Source organism: Denticeps clupeoides, chromosome 5 (genome assembly GCF_900700375.1).
Source record: "Denticeps clupeoides chromosome 5, fDenClu1.1, whole genome shotgun sequence".
NCBI lineage: Eukaryota > Metazoa > Chordata > Actinopteri > Clupeiformes > Denticipitidae > Denticeps > Denticeps clupeoides.
The window spans coordinates 31329635-31353858 of NC_041711.1; the positions used below are offsets into that span (position 1 = coordinate 31329635).

Sequence of the window (24224 nt, forward strand, 5' to 3'; positions counted from 1 at the left end):
GTGGTGAAGGTCTCAACCCTAAAATTTTTCTGCATTTTTGATCTGAATATTGCAGGTTTTTTTTTGCTTGTTGTCTATTTATGTACCTAAGATCTCTGGAAAAATCACCACTTTCTCACCTTACTTACTTTAGTTCAGTTAATTTAGGTTCAATTTGTTATAAATTCATATTTTTTGTTAAGCTACTCTTTTTATCGCATGACTTTTAAGTGCTTTTATATGGAGCTAGAGATGAAGAAAATAGTATTTATGACTCAAGTGCAAACATTGAACAAAATAGTAAAGGAAAAAAAAGTCAAGAGCTTTTAACATTCTTTACACAGCACAGGTTTAATCATGTATGAAATGTCCTTCCTCATTTCATAAAGGACTCGTATGTTCTCTGGGGATGTGACTGGAGTTATAAAGGATTATATAAACAAGACCAACCTTGCCAGCATATTTAAGGACTAGTTGTCTTGTCTTCACATTCAGTATATTACTGCCTCCTCACAACGGGGAAACTCTAATCCAAGCCGAACAAATGTAAACATGGAAATGTGTTGTAGGTCTCTTCTTTAGTTTCATGTTGCAGGCCTGACTTATTTTAAACTCCACAATGCTAGATTGGGCTTCAATACAGTACAGGCCAACAGTTTGGACGCACCTTCTCATTCAACGTGTTTTCTTTATTTTCATGACCATTTACGTTGGTAGATTCTCACTGAAGGCATCAAAACTATGAATGAACACATGTGGAGTTATGTACTTAACAAAAAGTGGAGACCTGGCCTCCACAGTCACCGGATGAACCCAGTCCAGATGGTTTGGAGTGAGCTGGACCGCAGAGTGAAGGCAAAGGGGCCAACAAGTTCTAAACAGGAACTTTGGGAACTCATTCAAGACTGTTGGAAAAGCATTTCAGGCGACGACCTCTTGCAGCTCATCGATAGAATGCCAAGAGTGCAAAACAGTAACCAGAGCAAAGAAACTAGAATATAAAACATGTTTTCAGTTATTTCACCTTTTTTTGTTAAGTACGTAACTCCTCATGTGTTCATTCATAGTTTTCATGCCTTCAGTGAGAGTCTACCATCGTAAATGGTCATGAAAATAAAGAAAACACGTTGAATGAGAAGGTGTGTCCAAACTTTTGGCCTGTACTGTATGAACCTGTAAATACTACACTGTACAAGAAATTGTGGCGTAAAGGACAATGTCACAGGTAAGAGTGAGCATCTATATCACAGGTTAACATTATTCCTTGTGTTTTTGCACAGCAGAACACTCACCCAGTCCACAGCTCTTTTTTCTTTTTGCTGGGTAATTGTACCCCGACATGAGATTGGGCTTCGACACGGCTGTTTCTGAGTGAAATTCATTCCAATTAGTAACCCACTGACATCTCTGAAAATCCCTGTAAAGTACTCTCATTAGCTTGCAGTGGTGCTCAATGGGTACGATGTTTTTTGATCCGGCGCCGCTCATATTTAAATCTGAATGCACGGTAAGTCCACTGATAAACTTGAGTAAATTGCATTTCATCCGGACTAATTTGCCTTCTCTAAATTCTGCTTTTCAAATGCGGTTCTTAATTAAATCCAAAGATTAAGAGACAGAAATTGAAAAGCTGAGACGAAATCGCCTTGATTATTTCGGTCAGGTACTTCACCCATCACAGATCCCACCTATGTCACAGCCCGTTGCACAATGATTTGTTGAGGTGGTCCACCAATAATCCCAATAAAACTGCGTCCATATACTGAGGTCATAACACAAATAGCAGCATCATGCCACCTTTATTGGAATATTTGCTGACCCTTAGGTGTTGGTTTTGAAGCCATTACCAGCAATGAAAATACATCATGCAAATTTGACCATATATACATACATTTACATATACATTCATTTTTAGGACAGCAACGTTTAACCAAAATATAATGTGAAATGACTTACAGGTCACATGCACATATATGACAGGTATTTTAGCACTAAAGTTCTATTTATTTTTCCCATAGGACAGCAAATATAAACTGAGAAAGAAAAAGAGAGTATAATTCTGCATTTAGCTTTAAAGAGCTTTTTTTTGTGTGAAACTTCAGTTTCAGAGCCATGTCCATAATACTGTCAGACAAGCTCACTGGCCTCTAAAAGTGTCCCAGAGGAGAACAAGAGGGTTCTTACAAGGTGTTTACAAGTCAAACGTTGGTGCAGTTGGTGGAGGGCGGGGTGTCCGCCTTGCTGCGGATCTCCTTGATATCATTGAGAGGCGATTCACTGGTGATCTGGCACTTGAATACCTGCTTGTAGGCCTTCCTGAAGTTTTCTGACAGGAAGGCGTAGATCACAGGGTTAACGGAGGAGTTGCTGTACGCAAGGCAGTGAGCTGCTACCCGGAACACAAAAGAGGCCTGGTTCAGAGGAAATGATCCGAACTCCACCCAGAGGTGCACAACGTGATGGGGAAGCCAGGACAGGCAGAACACCACCACCACAACCAACACCGTCTGAGCCGTCTGCCAAGGGAAAAGACAGGGAGGAGTTAGTAAGAACACTATCTGCCATTCAAAAAGCAGCATACTGTTCCCCCTATGAAACATTCAGAAACTTAGATTTCCGGACGGAATCGAACAAAAGAAACGGAATCTGCTATAAAATGTGGAGTTTTGTATAATTTGTTTCTGGCCGCTGCAGCCCACTACACGTGTGTCCCAGTAGAGTCGGGACTTTCGCACACCGACGCAATGTAAACCCGCGGTCAACCATGGCAAAGAGGCCGTCAGTGCTGAATCCGGACCACTTGCCCATGGCACGCGCAACGTATGGGCTTGGCTCTCAGAGAATTACAGAACTTGACTCTTAGTTTTGCACATCTATGCTCTTTTTGCATATTCCCGCACATTTTGCACATGTTTTTTTGATTGAAATATCCAACATTTCCACTTACAAGCATCCTACATGATGTTGTCCAGTTATGTCCTGTTCAGTTTTACTTTTCTCCTATAGAGATACTGTACAGTATTTAAGTTTTAGATTTAGTTAGTATAGTTTAGTTTAGTGTATATATACATATATATTTTTCTTTTATGATTGCACTATGGGGGGGTTCTGTGTGAAACATTATTTCAATACACGGTATACTGTGTATACTCTTGTACTGACAATAAATCAGTCTTGAATCTTGAATCTAGTGCTACGTTAAGAGCGGAACAATACCCAAACTCTTTTATAAGACTCAGAAGAACAACTTTTTTGTAAGAACATATGTGACAATCACTTACAGGCAACAACTCGTATCAGAAACAGAGAAAAGAAGGAAAGTAGCACGAGCCAGTCATGCAAACAAATCACCTGCTGAGGTCAAACGTTACACACTTTTATTTTACAATAAATTGTGTAAATTTAGTTATTTGCATGAATTACGCATATTATGTACATGTAAATGTTTTACAAAAGCAAAATGCCCAAGCACTTTGTGAGCACTAAATGTGATTTGTCATATTGTAGTTTTTTTCCCCACCCACTCCATAATCACAGTTTTTAGATGTATATATATATATGTTTATAACGGAAAACATGGAATTAAGAAGAATTAAAATGGAAAGAAGGGAATTTAGGAACACATAAAAGAGATTTCATAGGGCCCTACAAACTGAATGAATTATATCAATACTGCATATGATCAGTGTTTCTCCTGGATCTGGAAGGGTAGGGATGTTGGACCTGCTGCTTTGGTTTTGCTTTTAAATGACTTGTCTTTAAACATTGCTTTTGATTATTTAATTTCTTCGGATCAATTTTGTGGTTTAAATAATATACTGATGTGACGTACATCAATGCTTTGTAGCCCCTTAAGACTTAAATCAACAACTGCTATTCAACAGCTATTTATCAGATAAATTGGTGATCGGGCAAAGCTGATCGGAAGACGCATCAGAGTTACCAAGCATGATAAGGACTTGGTCTTATTTTCCACACTGATAATTATTACCAAGTAAAATAATTGTTAATATATCTATTGACATCTGAAGAAAATTCGAGATTCTGTTTATTATGGACACATTCGTTCTTGACCAAAATCATTAATATACAACCAGCAGCCAAAATAGGAATGATCACAGCAACTCAAAGCAAAGTCAAGCCTTTACTGGACAAAACTTTAGTTCCAAATATAGTCAGATCCAGATCTGAGTGGTTGACAGAGTCAGACGTCTCAGCATCAGGGCAGAAACACGGTCCCGCTTGTACAGGCCGAGATGATTCTTCATATATTATTCACATATATCACATACAAGTTCATGAATAACTGAATTAGTACATAAATCACATACAAGTCTAGGTTTAAGGTGTATATATATATATATTTAGTGCAAGCCAATGAAGTTCTATTATTTCTAACAATATCTGGGATAGCATTCGGTAAGCACCGTTAATGTTTATCTCCAATGCCGTAATGTGCAATATAATAACTAATATTATCTGAATCAGTTCTTGGGACTCCCTACTACTTACTATTCATTTTTTTTCTACAATGCATTTCTACTTCAGCATATATCATCTTACTAAATAACTAGTAACAAGCAAAACACATTTGATTGCATAAAATTAACTAAAGGCCATGTGTCTAATGCCTTGAAATAGGTAATAGCATTTAGATGAAAGGCACCTGCACAGGCAAAGAACATCACTATTTGCTCTAACATTTTACATCGCCTCTCCGTCCTGCGAGACTAAAATATGGCACCTCACCTCCTGCTCATTAACTACTAATCAAGTAGCTGAGTGACAGTGGTTATCACTGTACAATAATTAACGCTGACATCTGTTGCTGAAAATGCCAATTTCATGCTCGCTTGCCCACTGCCCCACTCCTGATTAATAAAATGATTTAGAGAAATAATTAACGCCCTGCTCAGGCTCAGCATCACAGCGATCGGCTCTGCAAAAACCAAGACTATCCCCTCAGAGACGAGACGGATGCGGGGAGCCTATTCAAGTGGGCCCAAGGACCTAACTAATTACTACCTGAGGCATTCTGCCAGTCAATAACGCATCCATGGCGCACCAATTCCAGATTGCCATTCTGTCCCCATAGTTTCGCCAGCGAATGCTGACCTGCGACGCACAGGAGCCTTCAGGTGGAGAACGAGAAGCGGCTCACAGAACGTCGGTCGCACCAAACCAGCTGCTTGTGTAATGCACGTCCCCGTCTCCGCATTGCTGGGCTTATCGGTTTCGCTTCGACATACAGAAGCGGCTTTGGGGCTAAGATTGTCTGGAAGGTGCTTTTTCCTCCTGGTGCGTATGGCAGATAAGGCCAGTTGTTAAGATCTTCCTATTTTAGTCTGACATTAATAACGGGATTGGAGGTAACGGAGCATAATTAACATGTCAAGGAAGCTGAAGAAACCCTAACTGGAAGGAAATTGGAGAGAAACAATCACTAATGGGAAAAGTCTTTTCCGGTAAGCGTCAAAACGTATGCTGCTTCCTATTCAGGCCTCGTCTGTTCTTTAAAACTGCCATATGCAGTTCTCAGGTCAAACTGAACAGCGTACAATAATCCATATAACAACCCGAGAGCCTGACTGACTGTCTCATATCAAATGTGTGGTTTTTTTTATTTTATTTTAATAACCAGATGTGCAATTCTGAACGAAATTCACTAAATAAAATGAGTCCTGCATTATGACAGCTTTGAAATGTGTGTTGTTCCTTCGTTTTCTCATTGGCAGATCTGAATATTAGCAAGTGAGCAAATTTCGAAACCGTTCACTTGCCACTGATAAGGACCTGTGAATTTGGTGTTTTTTTTCCCAGCTGTCTGGTCCCACAGCAGTAGGAACGAACACTGCTGATAAAACTTCCACAGCATTCACTTTGATTTTGTCCGCATGTTAATCTCATAAACAAATGCTTTCAAATATTGAATATAACAACCTCTCTCTCTCTCTCTCTCTCTCTATATATATATATATATATATATATATGTGTGTGTGTGTGTGTGTGTGTGTGTGTGTGTGTGTGTGTGTGTGTGTGTGTGTATAGCAGGTATAATAGTGTAGTTGCTTTTAAAAATAATATATTATGAATATTATATGGTGAAGATCGCAAACTTTTATCTTGCTTTATTCATAAGCCCCCCATAAATAAGAAAATTGACTCGTGACTCGACACGTGATTTCTCCACTTTCATTTCTTTCATCATTAATCGCGACATCCGTGACATGAACATGGCACCATCACCGCAGTCATCGCAGGGAGAAACGTACCTTTTTCTTAGACGCCTCCGATTTCTTTGACATGTTTCTGAGTTTTTTGTGCAAATGATTTAAAACCTGAAAAACGAAAAGGGGGGGGGGGGGGACAATCACTAGCAGGTCCGCGACAAAATAAAACCCCCAGAGGCCACCGGCGCCGACGCGGCCGCGCACTTACCCGCGCGTAACAGAAGGATATGAGCAGCAGGGGCAGCACGTAGCCGAACACGAACGTGCAGACCACGTAGACCTTCTTCCGGCTCTGGTCCGGCCACACTTCCCAGCAGAAAGTGCTGTTCTCGTCGTTCTCCAGGAGCTTCTGGTAGTGGGCCACGGGCGCCGCCATGGCCAGCGACAGTACCCAGATGGCGACCACGCCGGCCAGCGCGTGCTTGGCCACCCGGATCGAGGACGACTTTCGCGAGTGGACGATGGCGACGTAGCGGTCCACCGACATCGCCGACAGGGTGAAGATGCTCACCAGCATGGAGACGGTGAAGAAGTAGTGGATGAATTTGCAGATGAAGGCGCCCAGGACCCACGTGGGCATCATGTAGATGGTGGACTGGAACGGGATGCAGAAGAGCAGGTAGGAGAGGTCGGCGATGCTCAGGTTGAGGATGAAAATGTTGGTGGTGCTCCGCGGCTTGCCGGGCTTGCTCCTGGCCAGCACCGTGATGACCATGGAGTTGCCCAGCACGCCCAGCGTGAAGATGAGTCCGAAGATGACGAGCGTGATGAAATTGTCCGTGCCGATCCCGAACAAAAGTTTTCCGGCGGGCGCGACGAGGTCCGTTTTGTTGTAGTAAAACCATTCTCCGTCCGAGAACCCGAGCAGCTCCGTCGAGTTCATCACTTCCAGCTTTTTAATAAAAAAAAATATATATATATATATATATATATATAATTTAATTACTGCTGATCGCCTGCGAGACTTGCAAATACCATCGGTAAAGTCGTCGATTTCGGACACTCCAAATAAACCAGTTGCAAACGCGGCATTTAAATATATATGTATTAAAAGAAAAAGTTGATCCTATGCATTTTTCTGACTATTTCTGAGTGGCGGAGCTCGATCGCTGCCCGGTTCCGATCGGGGTGTCCATCACAGGCTGCGGTGCGCACCGGGCGGCTCCGTGCGTAATCGTGCCGGCGCCCTCTCCGCCGCGGCTTATACCCGCCTGTTACGTCAGCGCGCAGTCCCTCCACCCCCCCGCCGCCGCAGACCTCCCCCCCAAAATTCCCCTGCCTTCCCCCCGATGGTCGCGGGAAACGAGACACGTCACGTCACAGTACCGAAAAGGTTCTTCTTTTTTCTGCTTAAAGCGTTTCAGGTGATCAGATGATAGTTAACACCCTAATAATGTGATTGCAAACGATATTCTTCTATGGCACGATCCATATGCACAGAGTCAGCTGGGTCACATCGTCTCCAAACCCGCAGCTTGGTGACAGGGACCGTAGCTCATACTGCTGAATACGCGAATGCTGATTCTGTCAGTACAGTTTGTTGGCTGTGGGGCTCTCTGCGGCTGCAGGGGCGTGGCACTGGCCACCACGCCTGGCCACCCCAAACCAGGGTGTCATGATCCGGTCCAGCAGGGGTTACTCCAGGTCCCGAGTTCGGAACGGAGTTTCATGTTAGAGCTTAATCAGTTTCTTTAATTAGAGTAGCTTTTCACTTGAGGTGAGTAAACAGTTGATTCGCATATGTCGACTTTAAGTTAAGTAAGTTGTGTAGAGTTAGACTTGGGGTGATCAGATCTTTTTCCCCGAAAACAGACTTGCCTGGGGGGTTAAACATTCATCATGTCATGGGCTTCCTACATGCATTTTCGATGTTCTGGCAGACCCGCAAGTCTAGACACGCCCCTCCCATGCTGTCTGGCGTTCACCTCCAAAAAGCACCTAGAGAGGAAACTTCAGCACTGGTCCACAGGGTAACGGTGGAAAATGGTACAGGGTGGACTGGTTTGATTAATCACGTTGTCTTTTACATCACGTCGATGTGTCTATGTGTGTGTGTCACTAAACCTGGGGAAGACATGACACTTCAGGCAATATTTCCCTCTGCTTGTGACTTTCGTTCCTTCCTCCTTTGGCTGCTTCCACAGCAGATCAACTGTTCTGCTCGTCCACACAGTCAACAGAAAACATTTAATGCCTGATGCTCTTCCTGACGTAACCCTCCCCATGTACCCAGGCTTGGGACCGGGACCAACAAACGCACCGCTGCCTGCATCACCAGTGCCTGGGTTTGCTTGTGACTTTATTCTGTTATTACTTTTCATGTGTTTTGTTAAATTTGGTCCTTTATTTGATAATTATTTGCCCTGGCTAAACTATTGTGGCAATAATATAGTTGGGTTTTGACCAAAATGTACTGGGTAAGGAAACCAGAAGGTTGCTGGTTCGATTCCTCAAGGTGCCACTGAGGTGCAAAAGCACAGAGCAAAGCACTGCACCCACACACTGATCCCAAGCAGCCTTTTCATGGCTGCCCACTGCTCACCTAGGGCGAAAGTGAACCTTGGCAGTTCGAGATTCAAACCTGCAACATTCCGATTACGAGTCTGCTTCCTTACCCGCTAGGCAACCACTGCCCCCAAAAAACTTTTCATGCAGAACTCTACTCACTCACTGACTTTCCTTAACCACTTAGTCCAATTACTCAGGGGAAACTGGGTGTAGGGCAGAGACTCACCCAGGGTGGGGCACCAGCCCACCACAGCACAGAACCCTAATAATATGACATGCTGGGGATGGTTACATGTCTCCAGCCTCAGGGTAATGGGAATCTTCTCAAATTAAATGTAGGTACTGTGGATGGACAGATCTCAAGAAATAAATGAAATCTGTTGGAAGGGTCTGGTTTGGTGGCTTTGGCTGGAGCTGGTTTAGCTTTGAGGGACACACTGAGCTTTCTTTAATGGGAGATTCATAAGCATTTCAATGTCCTCATCCATTCCCGAAATTGAAATTTTCCTTGGCTTATATTGCATTTTTACAGGTGACCAGTCACTTGAAAGTCACTTCAGCATGATCTGGGGCATCCTGAGGTGTAGAGTCCCATAACGTTTGAATGATTTCTATTCCATATCCTATTTCTTTAATAAAAGAGCGCTTAAAATAGATTGCTTGGCTGGCCATTTATGCCACACCATGGAATTCATCAGATATTTCCTTAAATCATAAACTCTTCTCCCTCGACTGATTTACTGTGCAATACATCTTCATGAACAATCCTTTGGAGGTGGGCCAGACAGAGTGACTTGTGCAGTATTGGGTATTTTTGGCTAGATCTACGGTTGTGACACTGGTGTTAAGGGCTCTGTTTAGCTAGACACTTTAAAGACAGCATTATAGCATCACAGCATCGTTTATTAGTTTATGATCATTGTGGCTGACTCTGAAATGCAAATGAAATATAATCAAAAGCTTGTGGTACAGTTTGGTGAAACATTGTTGATTATGGTTATACAAGACCGCATTCTTTCCCCAGGACATTTGGCCAATGGAATGAGCTGGATGTCTGCTATAAGCACAATTTTTTTTAAATACAGGCTATACCTTGCATCTGAAAACATATTGGGGGTTGCAGTTTACATAATAGTCAAAGGTGGAGGTCATTCTATTAGGATAAAAAGTTACAAACACATCACTATTATCAGATAGACCGAATGTCCTAACCTCTAAGAGAATGGAGAAGAGCACCGGGCAGCACATAAAGGCTGATGGATAGTCGATTATGGCCGATGTTATTATTTCTTCATGGATTTGCACAGATGACAAATTATCGTTCCAAATGCATAACTCAGACTTGATTATGCTGGTGCCTGTTAAGACACCCACACACAGAGGATGTTGGACTATGGCTAAATCAATCGTTGCTGCTTTTAATACAATTCTGGTTTTAACTCTTTAAAAGGTTTTTTTTTAAAGGTTTTCTGATATACACAATTTATACATAACAATTAAACATAAACATCCGAGAATTCCAACAAAGAGGCGTCAATTCCTGTATATTTCAAATACATTTCAAATATTAGGCATAACAGTCACTGAGAATAGATGGTTATGATTACTGAGTTAGTAATGAGTGGGTGAGTTAGAGAATTATTGAGTTGACACACACCATTCACTCACAAAGCCTCCATACAGATATTTAAATTAAATTATCTTTTTTTTTTTTACAGTTTATGATTACATCAAGTCGCCACAGCACTGAAACTCTCTGTCTTATATTTTGTAGGTCTCCCTCATATCATCAAAACAGCACCGAAGCTCTGAAGGCTGCAAGGTGGATCAGACTTCTTTTTAGCATGTGCTGCATGTTACCTACAACCTGCCTTTTCATGTACCTCAAACCATTCCTGAAGCATGCTGAAGTGAAAGTGATCATGTTGTGTCACAGCACACGGTGACACAACAAAATGTGTCCTCCGCATATAACCATCACCCTTGGTGAGCAGTGGGCAACCATGACAGGCGCCCGGGGAGCAGTGTGTGGCACCTCAGTGGCACCTTGGGGGTTCGGGATTCGAACCGGCAACCTTCTGATTACGGGGCCGCTGCTACCACTGCCCCGTACTGACCATTTCAAAGAGCATGCTGCTGTCAGGCGGTACCATTGCAACAATCTTTAGATAGGCAGCACTAAGTAACCGAAACACAAATGCAGAGCCCAATGTTCTCCAGCAGAACACTGCCCAAAGCATCACTTTATCATCTTTTTTTCAGGACAATAGCTAGCAACCTGATCTTTAAAAAATGTGATTTCACCAGGCCAGGCCACTGCCTCAGGGTCCAGTTTTAGAGTTCTGTGCTACTCTCAGTGGTCAGCGTGTAATCCTGGAGCCAGCTGACTGGCCATGTTACTCTTGAGCTCTTTTGGTGGGTTCCTTTACATTTACAAGGATGGTAGTAGCCTAGTGGGTAACACACTCGCCTATGAACCAGAAGACCCAGGTTCAAACCCAACTTACTACCATTGTGTCCCTGAGGGAAGACACTTAACCCTAAATTGTCCCTGTAACTACTGATTGTAAGTCGCTCTGGATAAGGGTAAATGCTGTAAATGTAAATGTAGAAGCAGTACATGTGCCCTAACATTCTTTAGGATCCAGAGAGGCTGAATAGCAATTGGACTATGCACAACTCTGTTGGCTAGAATTAATCTTCATGGATCTTGGAGCGTTTAATTAGCCTGTGTGGTAAAAATGTATTAATGCAACTAGTTTCGATAAATCATGATTCAAACCCTCAGCATTGGCAGGGTATTGGCACAGATGTCCATATTTGGAGAGATTCCAAAGATTCAATTGGAAACACTAAGGTACAATACATACTTATAATAAGTAGCCAGAAACATGTTGAGACAACTACTATAGAAAATATTATAGGTCACGTTAATTTTGTCACTTTTGTCACTTTTGTCACTTTCACTATCTTACCAGTCTGTATTCTTGAGTTAAAAGAAGGAGGGAAATCACGATGCCCCTCTTTGCCACAGAAAAAGGAAAGGAAATACCTTTACAGTTTGATGTCTTTGCATTAGGGAATGTGGACACTCAACCGAACCCATTCAAAAAATATCTATTTGCCATTTTGACTATCACCAACATTGCATATTCCCCTAACAATAAAGCAATGGACCGATTTATTAACAAGATGGAGTTGATGGAAAAAGTTACTTTTTCATTTTGCTTACGAATGGACAAATTCCTTTAAGTATGGTCCACCGGGGTTTATTTCAATCAACAAAGCCCACCCTCATCTTGAGGAGATAACAAACTGAAAGAACATTTTTACGCCCTCCATCTTAGCAGACCAGACTTATCTGAATACTTGTCAAAAAAAGAAAATATCCCATGTTTCTTTCTTGTTTTTTGTTCTGTTTGGATGTTCATTTGCTATCCTTTCTATATTGTTTTGTAAAAACAAATCATTTAAATAGGCTCCACCCAGTTTAAACATCATTTAAGTTAATGTTTTTGGGATAAAAAAGAATTACATTCAAGAAGAAACTGCTCTGGGAGTGGCTGATTTGTCCTCTCCAAGACAGATATAACTAGGAAACATTCATTTTAATCCATTATAATTAATTTCTTTCTGTATCATCAAATCATCAGTGGTGGCCTAGCGGTTAAGGAAGCGGCCCCATAATCAGAAGGTTGCTGGTTCGAATCCCGATCCGCCAAGGTACCACTGAGGTGCCACTGAGCAAAGCACCGTCCCCACACACTGCTCCCCGGGCGCCGGTCATGGCTGCCCACTGCTCACTCAGGGTGATGGGTTAAATGCAGAGGACAAATTTCACTGTGTGCACTGTGTGCTGTGCTGCTGTGTATCACATGTGATAATCACTTCACTTTGTTAGCTTTGTTGTAACTGGCTTGGTACATGTTGGAAATCTGTGTTAAGTTTATCATTCTAGTAATATAAGTATTAGCCATGTAGTTAAAGCATCCCATGTAGTCCAGTTTTATGCTATTGGTCTGGCAAAGAAACGCAATAGGCTTGAACAGTTCACGCATGAGAAAGACAGCGGCATCTCCTTCACCTCGGCACCCACGAATCCGGACCCGGCGGTGGGAGCAAATGACACTGATTGAGGCTGAGCCAGCGCTGCCCCAGGAGCTATGGCAACAGAAAGACCGTGGCTGGCAGAGCGCGTTCCAGCCACTGTCATGGGTCAGGGTCGAGTGGATTTACACAGGCCGGCTCCACCACGCTGCCGGTGTGCTCCGAGAGATCTGAACACAAGTGACCGTGCCAGGTCTCCAAAGGTCCAAAGGCCCAACAGATGTCTCAAAAGGACAGGGGGTCTGCACGGACCTCCACGCGCAAAAGGAAATTCGTTTATCATGGTGATTTATTCGCCGCAAGTGTCGCTAAAAAACAGGATCTGATTGCATTTGAGGAATTGCATTTAAGGAAGTCTGTAAGCAGCTCACATTTGTTCAGTTGGTGGCTGAGGAAAGTCCTAAACCTGACAAGTAATTATTTCCATCTTCTGAATGCATGTATCCGGCGGTTAAGGAATGAATTAAATAAAGCCACGCTGGGCTTAACCACATTCAGACCTCAGTGCTGATCTTTTTTGTTGAAACTAATTATTGTCTTTTTCATCCATAATCAATAATACACTTTTATGATAGGAGTGGAGCTGTTCGTATTTCCGTGTCTGACTTTTTGATTATCTGTCTTTTGCGAATGTAGTTGAAATTCGGTCTGTTGACAGCTCCGTTTTGGCCCCGTCTAAATAGCGACTTGCCATTTGAGGGATGCATCTAGAATCTGTTATCTACCCGTCGACCTATTTACGTGCACAGATAATTATTCACCAGCCCATGACATTATTGTCTCTGTGAGACATTACTACCTCCACTAGATGGGGCTGTATTATGGGCATGGATTACATTGGGGTTGTCAATGGCAACACTTTTTTTTAATTACAACGCCTCAGTTTGCTCATTACGTGGGCTCTTTTATCATCATGATCTTAGATAAACACACATAGAGTTGTGTTTGTGGTCCCATATTAATATCCTACTTCAAGTTGCAAACAGGCCACCAATGTTTGAACATCAACTAGAGAAAGGTTGATTATTTCGGAATTAAAACGTAAAATTTGTTGTTTAAATATCTGAATGTATAAATAAATGGCAGGAAATTGGGCTCATCCCTACCTAGCCAACTGCGGGACATTTGTCCTTCTGTTCTTTTGTTCGCTGGAGAGCCGAAGCCACATGTTTAGGACAAAAAAATGCCACGTCAATAGATGGGTTTGTTTGGCTGTTTTCCAGCGAACATGTTCTGAAGCGCACCCACTATTTCCAGACTGCTCTGATCAAGGCATCTGATGTCAGGCAGTACTGCAGCCCCATGAAACAACAATTACATGCTTGTTTTGATCCAGGAAATGGAGTCTAATGGCTGGACAGCGCACTCAGAAAACGCATTGGGTCTTGGCATAGCAGGTAGCCTGTAAACACAAACGAATGCCACACACCATCAAGATGCGCATTCTTCACACAACCTTGACCGTGCACTTCTCCTCTGAAGTACTTGTGCTCTCAAGTAATATGTAATTATTATAATTACAACAAGCAGGCATTTTTCTGTTATGTGAAGAGTGTACGGTAATTTAAGCGCTTTTTAAGAGTTGCACAGGGCACAACATTTACAGTACAGCCTGCTCGGAGTGACTCGCAGCGCAGGCTTCACGTCCACATGAAGCTCCTTGCTTCCGTTTACCACAGAGCAGCGCGGTGGAATAATTCATTATGAAAAACTGTTTACCTGCACTGCAATTACTATGCATCTCTCCAAGATAACCGCCTTTCTAAGCTACTCAGTCTGATTAAATTCAGATGAAACCGGGGACAAGATAACAATCACGGTTCTGCTGAGGACAAGCGGGCGCTGAGCATTTCACCTGGATGAGAATGGAGGAACCGAGGCCTTTGGAGAGAGCACACACGTGCGTCATAATTATTTATGGGAAATTAAAAACTGGAAGCTCTTCAGTCCCACAATTTGCACATGATCCGTATTAACAATAACTACAGTGTCATGCCAGGGTCACAGTCGGGGTGCTACGACTCGGTAATGACGGGTGAGTCTCGGCCCATGTTGCACTCTGCGTTAGTTATGCTTCCCTAAACCTCATTTCTGTTTTGCACTGTAGAACCTCAAGGCGACCATTTCTCCATAGCAACTAAAATGACTTCTTCATGCTAGACGTGTTTTAATTGCATATCCCAATTTCTTCAAACAAAATAGTGTTGTTGTTGTTGTTGTTGTTTTATGTAACAGCAGTTTTGTAATTGGCGTTTATGTTGCATAAAGCAAATATTGCTGTCAGCATGCCAGACTATACCTTTCTGGGGTTCACTCGTGTGTGCAAGCGGAACCTCGGAGAGCAAAATTCAATCAAGTCATTTCTTTTGGCAATTACTGCGGAATTCTCACAACAAATTAGCAAATTGGAGAACAACCACTAAATCTCAACAGTCCTTGCGAAAGTGTAATTTTCTGTAAGGAATCAAAATGAGAAACAGTCCAAAAAAATAATAAATTGCACTTTGATTATATATGTGCTAAAACTGTTATGGCGCATATAATTGATTCTTCAGAAACTCTTGTATTTTATGTTCTTGTTTTCTTGTAATTATGTTCTACCCCCCACATATTCCAAATTCAACACACTTTTTGCCTCATGAATTATGTTCTTAATTCATGTAAATGCACATTCTAAATGCAGTTTCTACCAATTGGGTGTGAACATGAAAAAGTGTGCTTGTGCTACTGAACTTTTGTACTGCAGAGGACGATACTTGGTTAACTGTCTCTTTATCAGATCTGAACATGTCTTAAATGTTCAACTTTACATGCCCACTGTGACCACAAGCTTAATAAAAGAAAACTCAATTATTTTGAGAATATGCTATTCTGCCCATTGTCAAATGATATTAGGAATAGGAATTCAGTTGACTGCGACAAATCCAAATCTGACATTTAGCATTTAGTTCTAATTAGATTTTTAACCTTTAACCGCTTTTTAACTAACTGTGGTAGAACCGTTGACAATTCCCCCTACTGCACTGCACTGCACTGCTAAATTGGCTTGTTTTGTGCTTACGCGCCTGCTCCCGTCAGCCTAATGTGGCTGTGCTCTCGAAATGCAGCACGCTTTTAAAGGAGCGTGAGCGTGAGCACATCGGGCGCTCGGGCAAGGCTTGTTCCGAAGGTTTATCTAAGGACATTCAGCACCGTGATTGATCCTAAATCTTGACTTTGCTGGGAAAGGACTGGAAAAATAGGAAGCTGTACCGCTGCTGTGTTACATGTGTTGTTGTTAGGGCAAATGTATTGTGATCATTTAATAACCGAGAGTAATTAGTTATTACCTACCAGAGCTCAGAACCCAGTGCACACAGTGACATGTGCTCTCCTGAAAGAGAAGTGGGCAGCCATGAAACAGTGAGTGAATTTTGTCTTATTTCACTCTCAAAATCTCTGATATCCACCGACAAATTGACTCTGTCTCCATGCTGCCTCTCCATCAGTTATTCTCAAGTTTCACGCTTTCCTCCATGACTGAGGTAACAAATATTATTAATCAATCCAAATCCATCCATCAGCTTGACCCTCTCCCCACAGTGTTCCCTGCTTGGTTCCTCTCATAGCTGCTATTATCAGTTCAGAAACAGCTTTGTTAAAAATCACCAATGAACCTCTTTTATTCATTATTTACATTCTCCCGCTTGGCCATATAGTCAGAAAATACAATTTCAGTTTTCATTGTTATGCTGGTGTCACCCAGCTCTACATTTCCTCCAAACCTCCTCCATTTCAGACTGACTTATGGAAATTGGATCATGGCTCTCTAATTTTCTCAAACTAAACAGTAATAAAACACTTCTTGGCACAGACTCCACTCTAGCCAAATCTCATAGTTTCCCATTTAATATTGATAATTCGCCCCATCCATCCCTCCCTCAGGTAAAGACTCTGGGTGTCATATTTGATAGTACGCTTTCATTCCAGTCTCATATTAATTACATCACCCGGTCTGCATATTTTCATCCACGTAACATTAACCGACTTGGTCCCCTCCTCACTCCCCATGCTGCATTACTTGTCCATAATTCGCTCTCCCAAATAAGTCTCTCCATAAACTCCAACTTCTTCAGAATTCTGCTGCTCGGGTCATAACACATACTCCCTCAAGAGAACACCCACTTCTACAACAGCTTCATTGGTTGTCCATAAAAGCTAGGATAATTGTTTTAATGTTAATCCTCGCCATTAAGCCCATCCATAACCTTGCTCCTCCTTATCTTTGTGACCTGCTACATATCGCCAGTGCTTCCCGCTCTCCACCGTGATTTTCCGCCACTCGTCTTGCTTGTTCCTTCAGCCCGTCTTATCGCCATGGGTGACGGAGCTTTTGGTTGCTCAGCTCCTCGGCTTTGGAACTCACTTCCTCCCGACATGAGGAATCTAGATCCTCTTCCTTTATTTAAGTCACGGCTCAGGACAAAATGCGTCCTACAATCAGTAAAAGCCAAGAGCCCTCTCAAAACCTCTCAACCTTATTATTGCGAAGTGTGCCGATGGCATTGGTTACAGGTGTCCTTCTTACCTTCTCAGTGTTCCACTGAGCACCACTGAGTCAATAATCCAGAAGTTAAAAGAATAAACACAAATGTAGCTCAAGAGCCAAGGACTGGGATTAACAGTTGAAGTAAATAAATATCAAGCGATGCACTCAACCGCATCAGCCTTTGCACACTCACTGCTGAGGAAAAGAAGAAGAAGAAAAAAAAATCATGTCAGAGCCCAATTAGCAATATGAGGGGGGAAAAAGGAGAAAAATGTTGATGTGTTCAACATAGTGGTGGTGGTGGCCTAGTGGGTAACACACTCGCCTATGAACCAGAACCAGAAGACCCAGGTTCAAATCCCGCTAAGTACCATTATGTTCCTGGACAAGACACTTAACCCTAAGTTGCTCCAGGGGGGGACTGTCCCTGTAACTACTGATTGTAAGTCGCTCTGGATAAGGGCGTCTGGTAAATGCTGTACATGTAGTGGTAAAACATAGTGGTAAAAAGTAGAGGAAGTCAAAGAGGTGGTGGCAGTGGTGGCCTAGCGGGTAAGGAAGCGGACCCGTAATCAGAAGGTATTGTAAGATGGGACATTATGCAGGACCACGATACTTCTGCACCTTTTGTCTTGTGGAGAGGCAATCACCTCTTTGTTGTCCATGTCTTTGTCAAACGGCATTCCAGCATTTGGCGGCCTTCAAAAGGTGTGAGATCCCCCGCTGTCTTTGTCTTCCCCAGACGGGAGACATCGGGGGCGTGACAAGACAGAAACAACAAATTCTGATTGGTCTGTAGCAACTTCCCGGGTGTCAAATGTATAAAAGGAATTTCTCTTGTGGCCTGTGGACTTCCATCTTCTTTTCCATCGGGAACTTGGCCTTCCAGCTCCTGAGCCTTTTTCTTCTCTCAGTGTTTCTCCTAGCTTTTTCTCTTTCTTTATCTATCCCTTTCTCCTTTCTCTTATTTTTGGTTCTCTCTGTAACATTGGTACCTTTTTTTACATACAATATTCACGTGTAACTGCAATAACTGGTGTTAATAAATTAGAAACTGTTCATTCTTTTAACCTCTATTGTGCCACGCCTCTTTCAGACAGGTAATGTAAAGTTGTAAAGTTGGAGTGGTTTTAATACAGTGCTTTTGTGTGTAGAGGGAGAGTGTTTTTGTACACTATTCACCACAGTTTTACACAGCTTTACATTATCCCGAACCGCCAAGGTGCCACTGAGGTACCACTAAGCAAAGCACCCCAGTGTGATGGGACGTGATGGTTAAATGCAGAGCACACATTTCATTGTGTCACCATGTGCTGTGCTGCAGTGTTTCACAATGACAATCACTTCACTTTCACTTTATTCACTTATAAATTAGGTCAAATGGCTAGGAGCAAAAAGTCTACCCTACTTGGGAACGAAAGGCTTTAGTTTGTATCAATAACGGAGACAAAAGGTTAAGAGGCAAAAATGGCCACCCTTTCCTGAAATGTATTTTCAACGTTCTGGATGTGCTTTTTCTCCCAGAAGATGATGCTTTGGCTCTAGGTTTATAGGCCTACATGCTGTACACGAACTGACTACAACGGCCATCTCCTCATACATTTTTTTGTGTTTGGTGTGGTGGGTGGGGTTCTCTCAGAATCACTTTATTCACTTATTGAAGAGGTCAAAGGGCTGGGAGCAAAATGTCTACCCTACTTAGAAATGGAAGGATTTAGTTTGTATCGATAATGGAAATACAGGGCAGTGGTGGCCTAGTGGTTAAGGAAGCAGCCCCGTAATCAGAAGGCTGCCGGTTCGAATACCGATCCGCCACTGACGTGTCACTGAGCAAAGCACCGTCACTGCTCAGTCAGAGTGATGGATCAAAAGCAGAGGACAAATTTCACTGTTTGCACCGATACACTGCTGTGTATCACAAATGACTTTCACTTCACTAAAAGTCATGGGGCAGTGGTGGCCTAGCAGTTAAGGAAGCGGCCCCGTAATCGAATCCCGATCCCACACACTGCTCCCTGGGCGTCGGTCATGGCTGCTCACCAAGGGTGAAGGTTGAATGCAGAGGACACATTTCGTTGTGTGCACCGTGTGTCACCATGGCAATCGCTTCGCTTTCATTCGCCTCAGACACTGTCGGACACATTTTACGTGCGTTGTGGCGTTGCCACAAGCAGCAGGTACAGTTCCACAACTCCTAGCACGCTGTGCGCATGTGCGGGCGCGTTTGCTGCGCACGTGACGCTCACGGCTGCCCTCGAGCGCGTTTCTCCACGTCGGTGACGCGCACGGCTCGCGCGCAAACTCTCGTGACACGGACCCAGTCGCGGCGGCGCGCCCGCACGCACGCACGCACGCACGCACGCACGCACGCCCGCGGGGACCGTAGGCTCCTCCGCCCCGCCCCAGCCCCGCAGAACCGTCACCGCCCGAAAACAGGAAGCGGAGAGGCATGCCCGTACGTCCACGCGGGCACGCCAGGCGGTGCGTTAGCTAACGGCGGAGAGAAAAATAAGAGCGGCCGAGCGAACAACGCCGCGAGTCTCCGATAGGACCGCGCGGTGGACCCGAAGCGGAGGGGTAGGTACTGACGGCCGCAGTGAGGCTCGGGTTCCAGCGCTGTCACCGCTGCGGTCACGGAGACGTCACGGGCGGCGTGTTTATGTGTTTGTGTCGCGTACCGGTCTTACGTGGCAGCTTCGCTGAGGATATTAATAAAAAAAAAAAAAAAAAAAAAGTTAAATAATCGGTGCCAGATGCACGGAACTCGTATTGGTGTGTGTGTGTGTGTGCGTGTAATATTTATGTACATGAAGGCAGGCCAGCCTCGTCGTAGCCTAGAATAAAAGGTGCGGAGACAGCACGCCACGGTGTTTTAGTTTTTTTGGGGGTTTTATTCTTGCAGGCCAGAAATAGTCGCTTGATGCTTCGCTGCTTCCGGTTCTCGACTGAACGAGTTGGCCGGATCACGTCGTGCGTCCATGCTCGCTGCAGCGAGAGCTGAGGCCACATCCCACATACGACCCTTTCCCGAAATGTATGTTCAACGCCATGCATGTGCATTTTTTTTTTTTTTCTCTCAGAAGATGATGCTTTTGCTCTGGTTTTGTAGGCCTACACGCTGCACACGAACCGACTACAACGGCCTTGTCCTCGCACGTCTCAGAACGTCCATTACACCTTTAAGGCCAACGTCTGAGAGAAAGTGCGCAGTACTTTCTGCCGCCGCCTCGTGTGAATTACGGCCCTGGAGCTCCTGTGTGTTTTTCAGGCACCTGCCTGAGTCAACTTCCTGACTGAAACTCCGCCCGACTAGGCACATGCCAAGGTGTTGGGAAATAGACCAGGAGGGCGGCCATGTACGCTGCTGCATTTACATTGACATTTAAGGCATTTGGCAGACGCCCTTATCCAGACTTACAATGTGATTTCAAGTTACCATCGATGAAGTGATCAGTTCTGGTTCACTAGGACCCCCAACTATGAATACAACCTTTTTATTCACTCTGTTGTAGTTTCTGTACAGAAGACAGACAATAAGAAAGTTACAAGTTCATCTAAATATTCTCTAAAGAGGAAGGTCTTGAGCTGCCGTGTGAAGGTGCTCAGTGACTGAGCTGTTCTGACCTCGAGGGGAAGTTCATTCCACCACCGAGGGGCCAAGACGGAGAAGAGTCTAGATGAGCGTCTTCCTTTTACCTTCAGAGATGGAGGGACCAGGCGAGCAGTACTGGAGGCTCGGAGTAGACGAGGTGCAGTGTGAGGTGTAATAAGGGCGGTGAGGTAGGATGGTGCTACTCCATGTTTGGCTTTGTAGGCCAGCATCAGTATTTTGAACCTGATGCGTGCAGCTACTGGGAGCCAGTGGAGGGAACGTAGCAGAGGGGCGGTGTGGAGAAGTTGGGATGGTTGAAGATCAGTCGTGCTGCGACTGGGGGCTGTCCCTGTAACTACTGGTTGTAAGTTGCTCTGGATAAAGGGCGTCTGATAAAGGCTGTAAATGTAAATGTTGTCTATTGTTACTCCAAGGTTGCGGGCTGTTGTAGGAGAGAGCTGCGAGTTGTCCAGGTAAACAGCAAGATCCTGATGTGGTGAAGAATCTGCAGGAATGAACGTTAGTTCGGTTTTGGTGGGCTGCACTCGACCCGGGAATCCGAACTGACTCCTTATGTCCCATCTGAGGCCGGGACGTGGGTGAAAGGTCCGCTGTGCTGGAACCGCATCTTCTGTCGCCGCCCCGCGGTGTCATTTAACCGCGGAACGCGCTGGCCTTCGTTCCCCGAGACCGTCGGGCCCTTGAGAAACCGGATTCGCGGTGCGCGTGTGTGTACGCGCGGGCCATTTTGCACTCGACAGGTGATTCACCCGTCAGACCGCGGTAACGACTTCCTCGTGTCATTTCCGCTTTCTCGTCCTGAGTGTTATAAAACACTCCCGTGTCAAACGTCCCCGGACGTGAACATTTTTTATTTTTATTTGCTTTTATATCGGTCTTAGTGGCCCCCCCTAATACCATGAATTCAGCCGTGGTGCGGAATTGCAGCCGCTTTTAGCCAGTCCCACAGTGGGGTTCCCCAGGATGCGCCGTTTCGGTGTCTGCAGCTTTAAATGTTTGACACAGATGACGCTTTTCCAGAAAGAAATCAAACGAACCCACCGGTTCTTCTTCAGAGTCTTATGTGACTACACAAAAACAACCAAAAAAAAGAAATTTCTGCTCATGTTTACATCCAATCGCCGAGTAATCAAGTAAGAAAAAGTCCACGTTCGCTTAGCCTGCGAGCTTTCGGGAAAGGATGAAGGAGCGGGCCTCGGAAATGGCCTCGTGTTACCGGTGCCGGGCTGGAAATGGGTCGAAAACGTGCATTTTAGTGCCCGTCTCCGAGCCCCACCCTGCTATGAACAATTCGGTCGTGTCCCTCAGGCCCACTGCTCTGCTGGAGGATAGATGAGATCCTGCGAATCACACATTTGTAGCCGAGTCCCTTTGCGCTTGGAATAAAACGAGAGAGAGAGAGATATATATATATATAATTTTTGGGGTTTTTTTTCCTGACACCAGAACCCCGCTCTTTCAGTCCCAAAGCGTTACGTAATTTCCGAGCGGCATCTTTAGGGATGTTTTTCAGCCCCGCAATAAATACGGATTTGTGAGTAACAGCAGAGCGTAGCTTCCAGAACGAACCGGCTTTTTTGCTACGCGAAGGGGCGCGTGCTGCTCTGCTTCAGTAGGTGGTGTCGCGACAACATCCTAAACGTCAGGCACCTGACCTGCATCGGGGCCGAGCTGTAGCTGCTAATCCTCGCCACCGTTGCGAGGAGGGTGGAATTGACCACTTTTTGGCCTCCCGTCATGGCGATCGTGACGCAGCAGATGTTTGCTCCGGGAACAGATAGCCGCGACCCCCTGGTGCCAGGCATGAGCAGCGGGGGGGTCCGATGAAGCCACGGGTAAACGGGGGGTAGAGCTTCAGACAGCAGAATCACAGGAGCTCGGGTATTCACTTCTTCTGCCGTGCGATTGTCACTTGTTCCGGGTGTTGATCAGACGCCCTTATCCAGAGCGACTTACAATCACTATTTACAGGGACAGTCCCCCCCTGGAGACACTCGGGGTTAAGTGTCTTGCTCAGGGACACGATGGTAGTAAGTGGGATTTGAACCTGGGTCTTCTGGTTCATAGGCGAGAGTGTTACCCACTAGGCTACTACCCCCCTACATAATCCGATCTGACTACAATGCCGCTCCTGGTTTTAACGTGGCTTTGTGTGCGGCGTGACACACTTTGGCGCAACCAATAGAATCAAAGCGGGCGAGTGTTTGCTCTTCCACACACAAAGTGGGAATGGAATGGAGCCCATCTTATCAGTCTCTGAGTGTCCGGAGATCTTCAACACCACAGTATAGTCTTACCGGGAGTTTAGAAGACCACGCCTATCCTTTGCACTGAGCACCCCGCTTCAGATCAGCTCCACTGATCGGTGTTTTTCCACACGGGTGAACGAGACCTTAACTCCTGTATTTGAAAGCATCACGTGAACTAATGTTGGAAAAATGTATGGGACGCATCGAGGATCGAACCGACTCGTGAGGCCAGTCGCACCTCTGTTCTCTAGTGTTGTTTTTGGAGAATGTTCCGCGCAAGGGACCCCACGTCATGTGGTTCTCCACAGCAGGAACGACACATATTTCAACAGTCAGTCTATCTGGTAACATGCACTGGATTTTGAACCTGGTGTGCAGCTCCTTGGTGAAGGAATAGTTGTCGTCGTTGCTAAGCAACATCAGCCAGTCAGCTGTCGGGTAGTTAGCAGATTTACTAGCGAAATGGTGGATATAATGTGACACGGCCACCATGTCTGCTGTTAATCACGATGACAACATTTTTAGGGTGGTAGTAGTCTAGTGGGTAACACACTCTCCTATCAACCAGAAGACCCAGGTTCAAATCCCACTTACTACCATTGTGTCCCTGAGCAAGACACCTAACCCTGAGTGTCTCCTGGGGGGGACTGTCCCTGTCACTACTGATTGTAAGTCGCTCTGGATAAGGGCGTCTGATAAGTGCCGTAAATGTTAATTTTATCACCGTTTGGGAAGAGGAAAGTATGTTGTCACTGAACATAGGCGATTGGCTGTGACCCTCCTCAGCGTCACCGAGAGGTTTGTGTCACTGACCAGTGAGTAATGCTGCCGTGGCCCAGTGACACTGGCCGTGCGCAGACCTGTGTTAAAAGCACAAGAGTGATCCCATTGCTTTTTAAATAAGAAATGAAAAGGGATCCTACCGGCCACAGCATTACGGGATCATACCGCCGAGAACTGTGAATCATACGCAGCACGTCTCCGCACAAAGTCGTGGTATTTGCTCAAAG

The 24224-nt window shown here is 44.5% G+C and overlaps 2 protein-coding genes and 1 long non-coding RNA gene across 3 annotated transcripts in view; 2 read left to right on the forward strand and 1 right to left on the reverse strand.

Moving 5' to 3' along the window:
* Nucleotides 1–1714: 1714 nt before the first annotated feature.
* galr1a (galanin receptor 1a) lies at nucleotides 1715–7368 on the reverse strand. Its single transcript, XM_028978738.1, has 3 exons — nucleotides 6418–7368; nucleotides 6252–6317; nucleotides 1715–2495 (listed from the first exon to the last, which is right to left on the reverse strand). The coding sequence occupies exons 1-3, from the start codon at nucleotides 7090–7092 to the stop codon at nucleotides 2178–2180; spliced, it is 1059 nt and encodes a 352-aa protein (XP_028834571.1). The 5' UTR covers nucleotides 7093–7368; the 3' UTR covers nucleotides 1715–2177.
* The window catches only part of LOC114789595 (myelin basic protein-like), a 48922-nt gene continuing 31504 nt past the window's right edge, over nucleotides 6807–24224 (forward strand). Inside the window, exon 1 of the mRNA XM_028978743.1 lies at nucleotides 6807–6828. The gene's annotated coding sequence lies outside the window, so the exon portion shown is untranslated. The remainder of the gene's footprint in view (nucleotides 6829–24224) is intronic.
* On the forward strand, nucleotides 19640–20820 carry LOC114789596 (uncharacterized). Its single transcript, XR_003749693.1, has 3 exons — nucleotides 19640–19929; nucleotides 20255–20386; nucleotides 20462–20820. It is a non-coding gene; the product is annotated as an uncharacterized LOC114789596 (long non-coding RNA).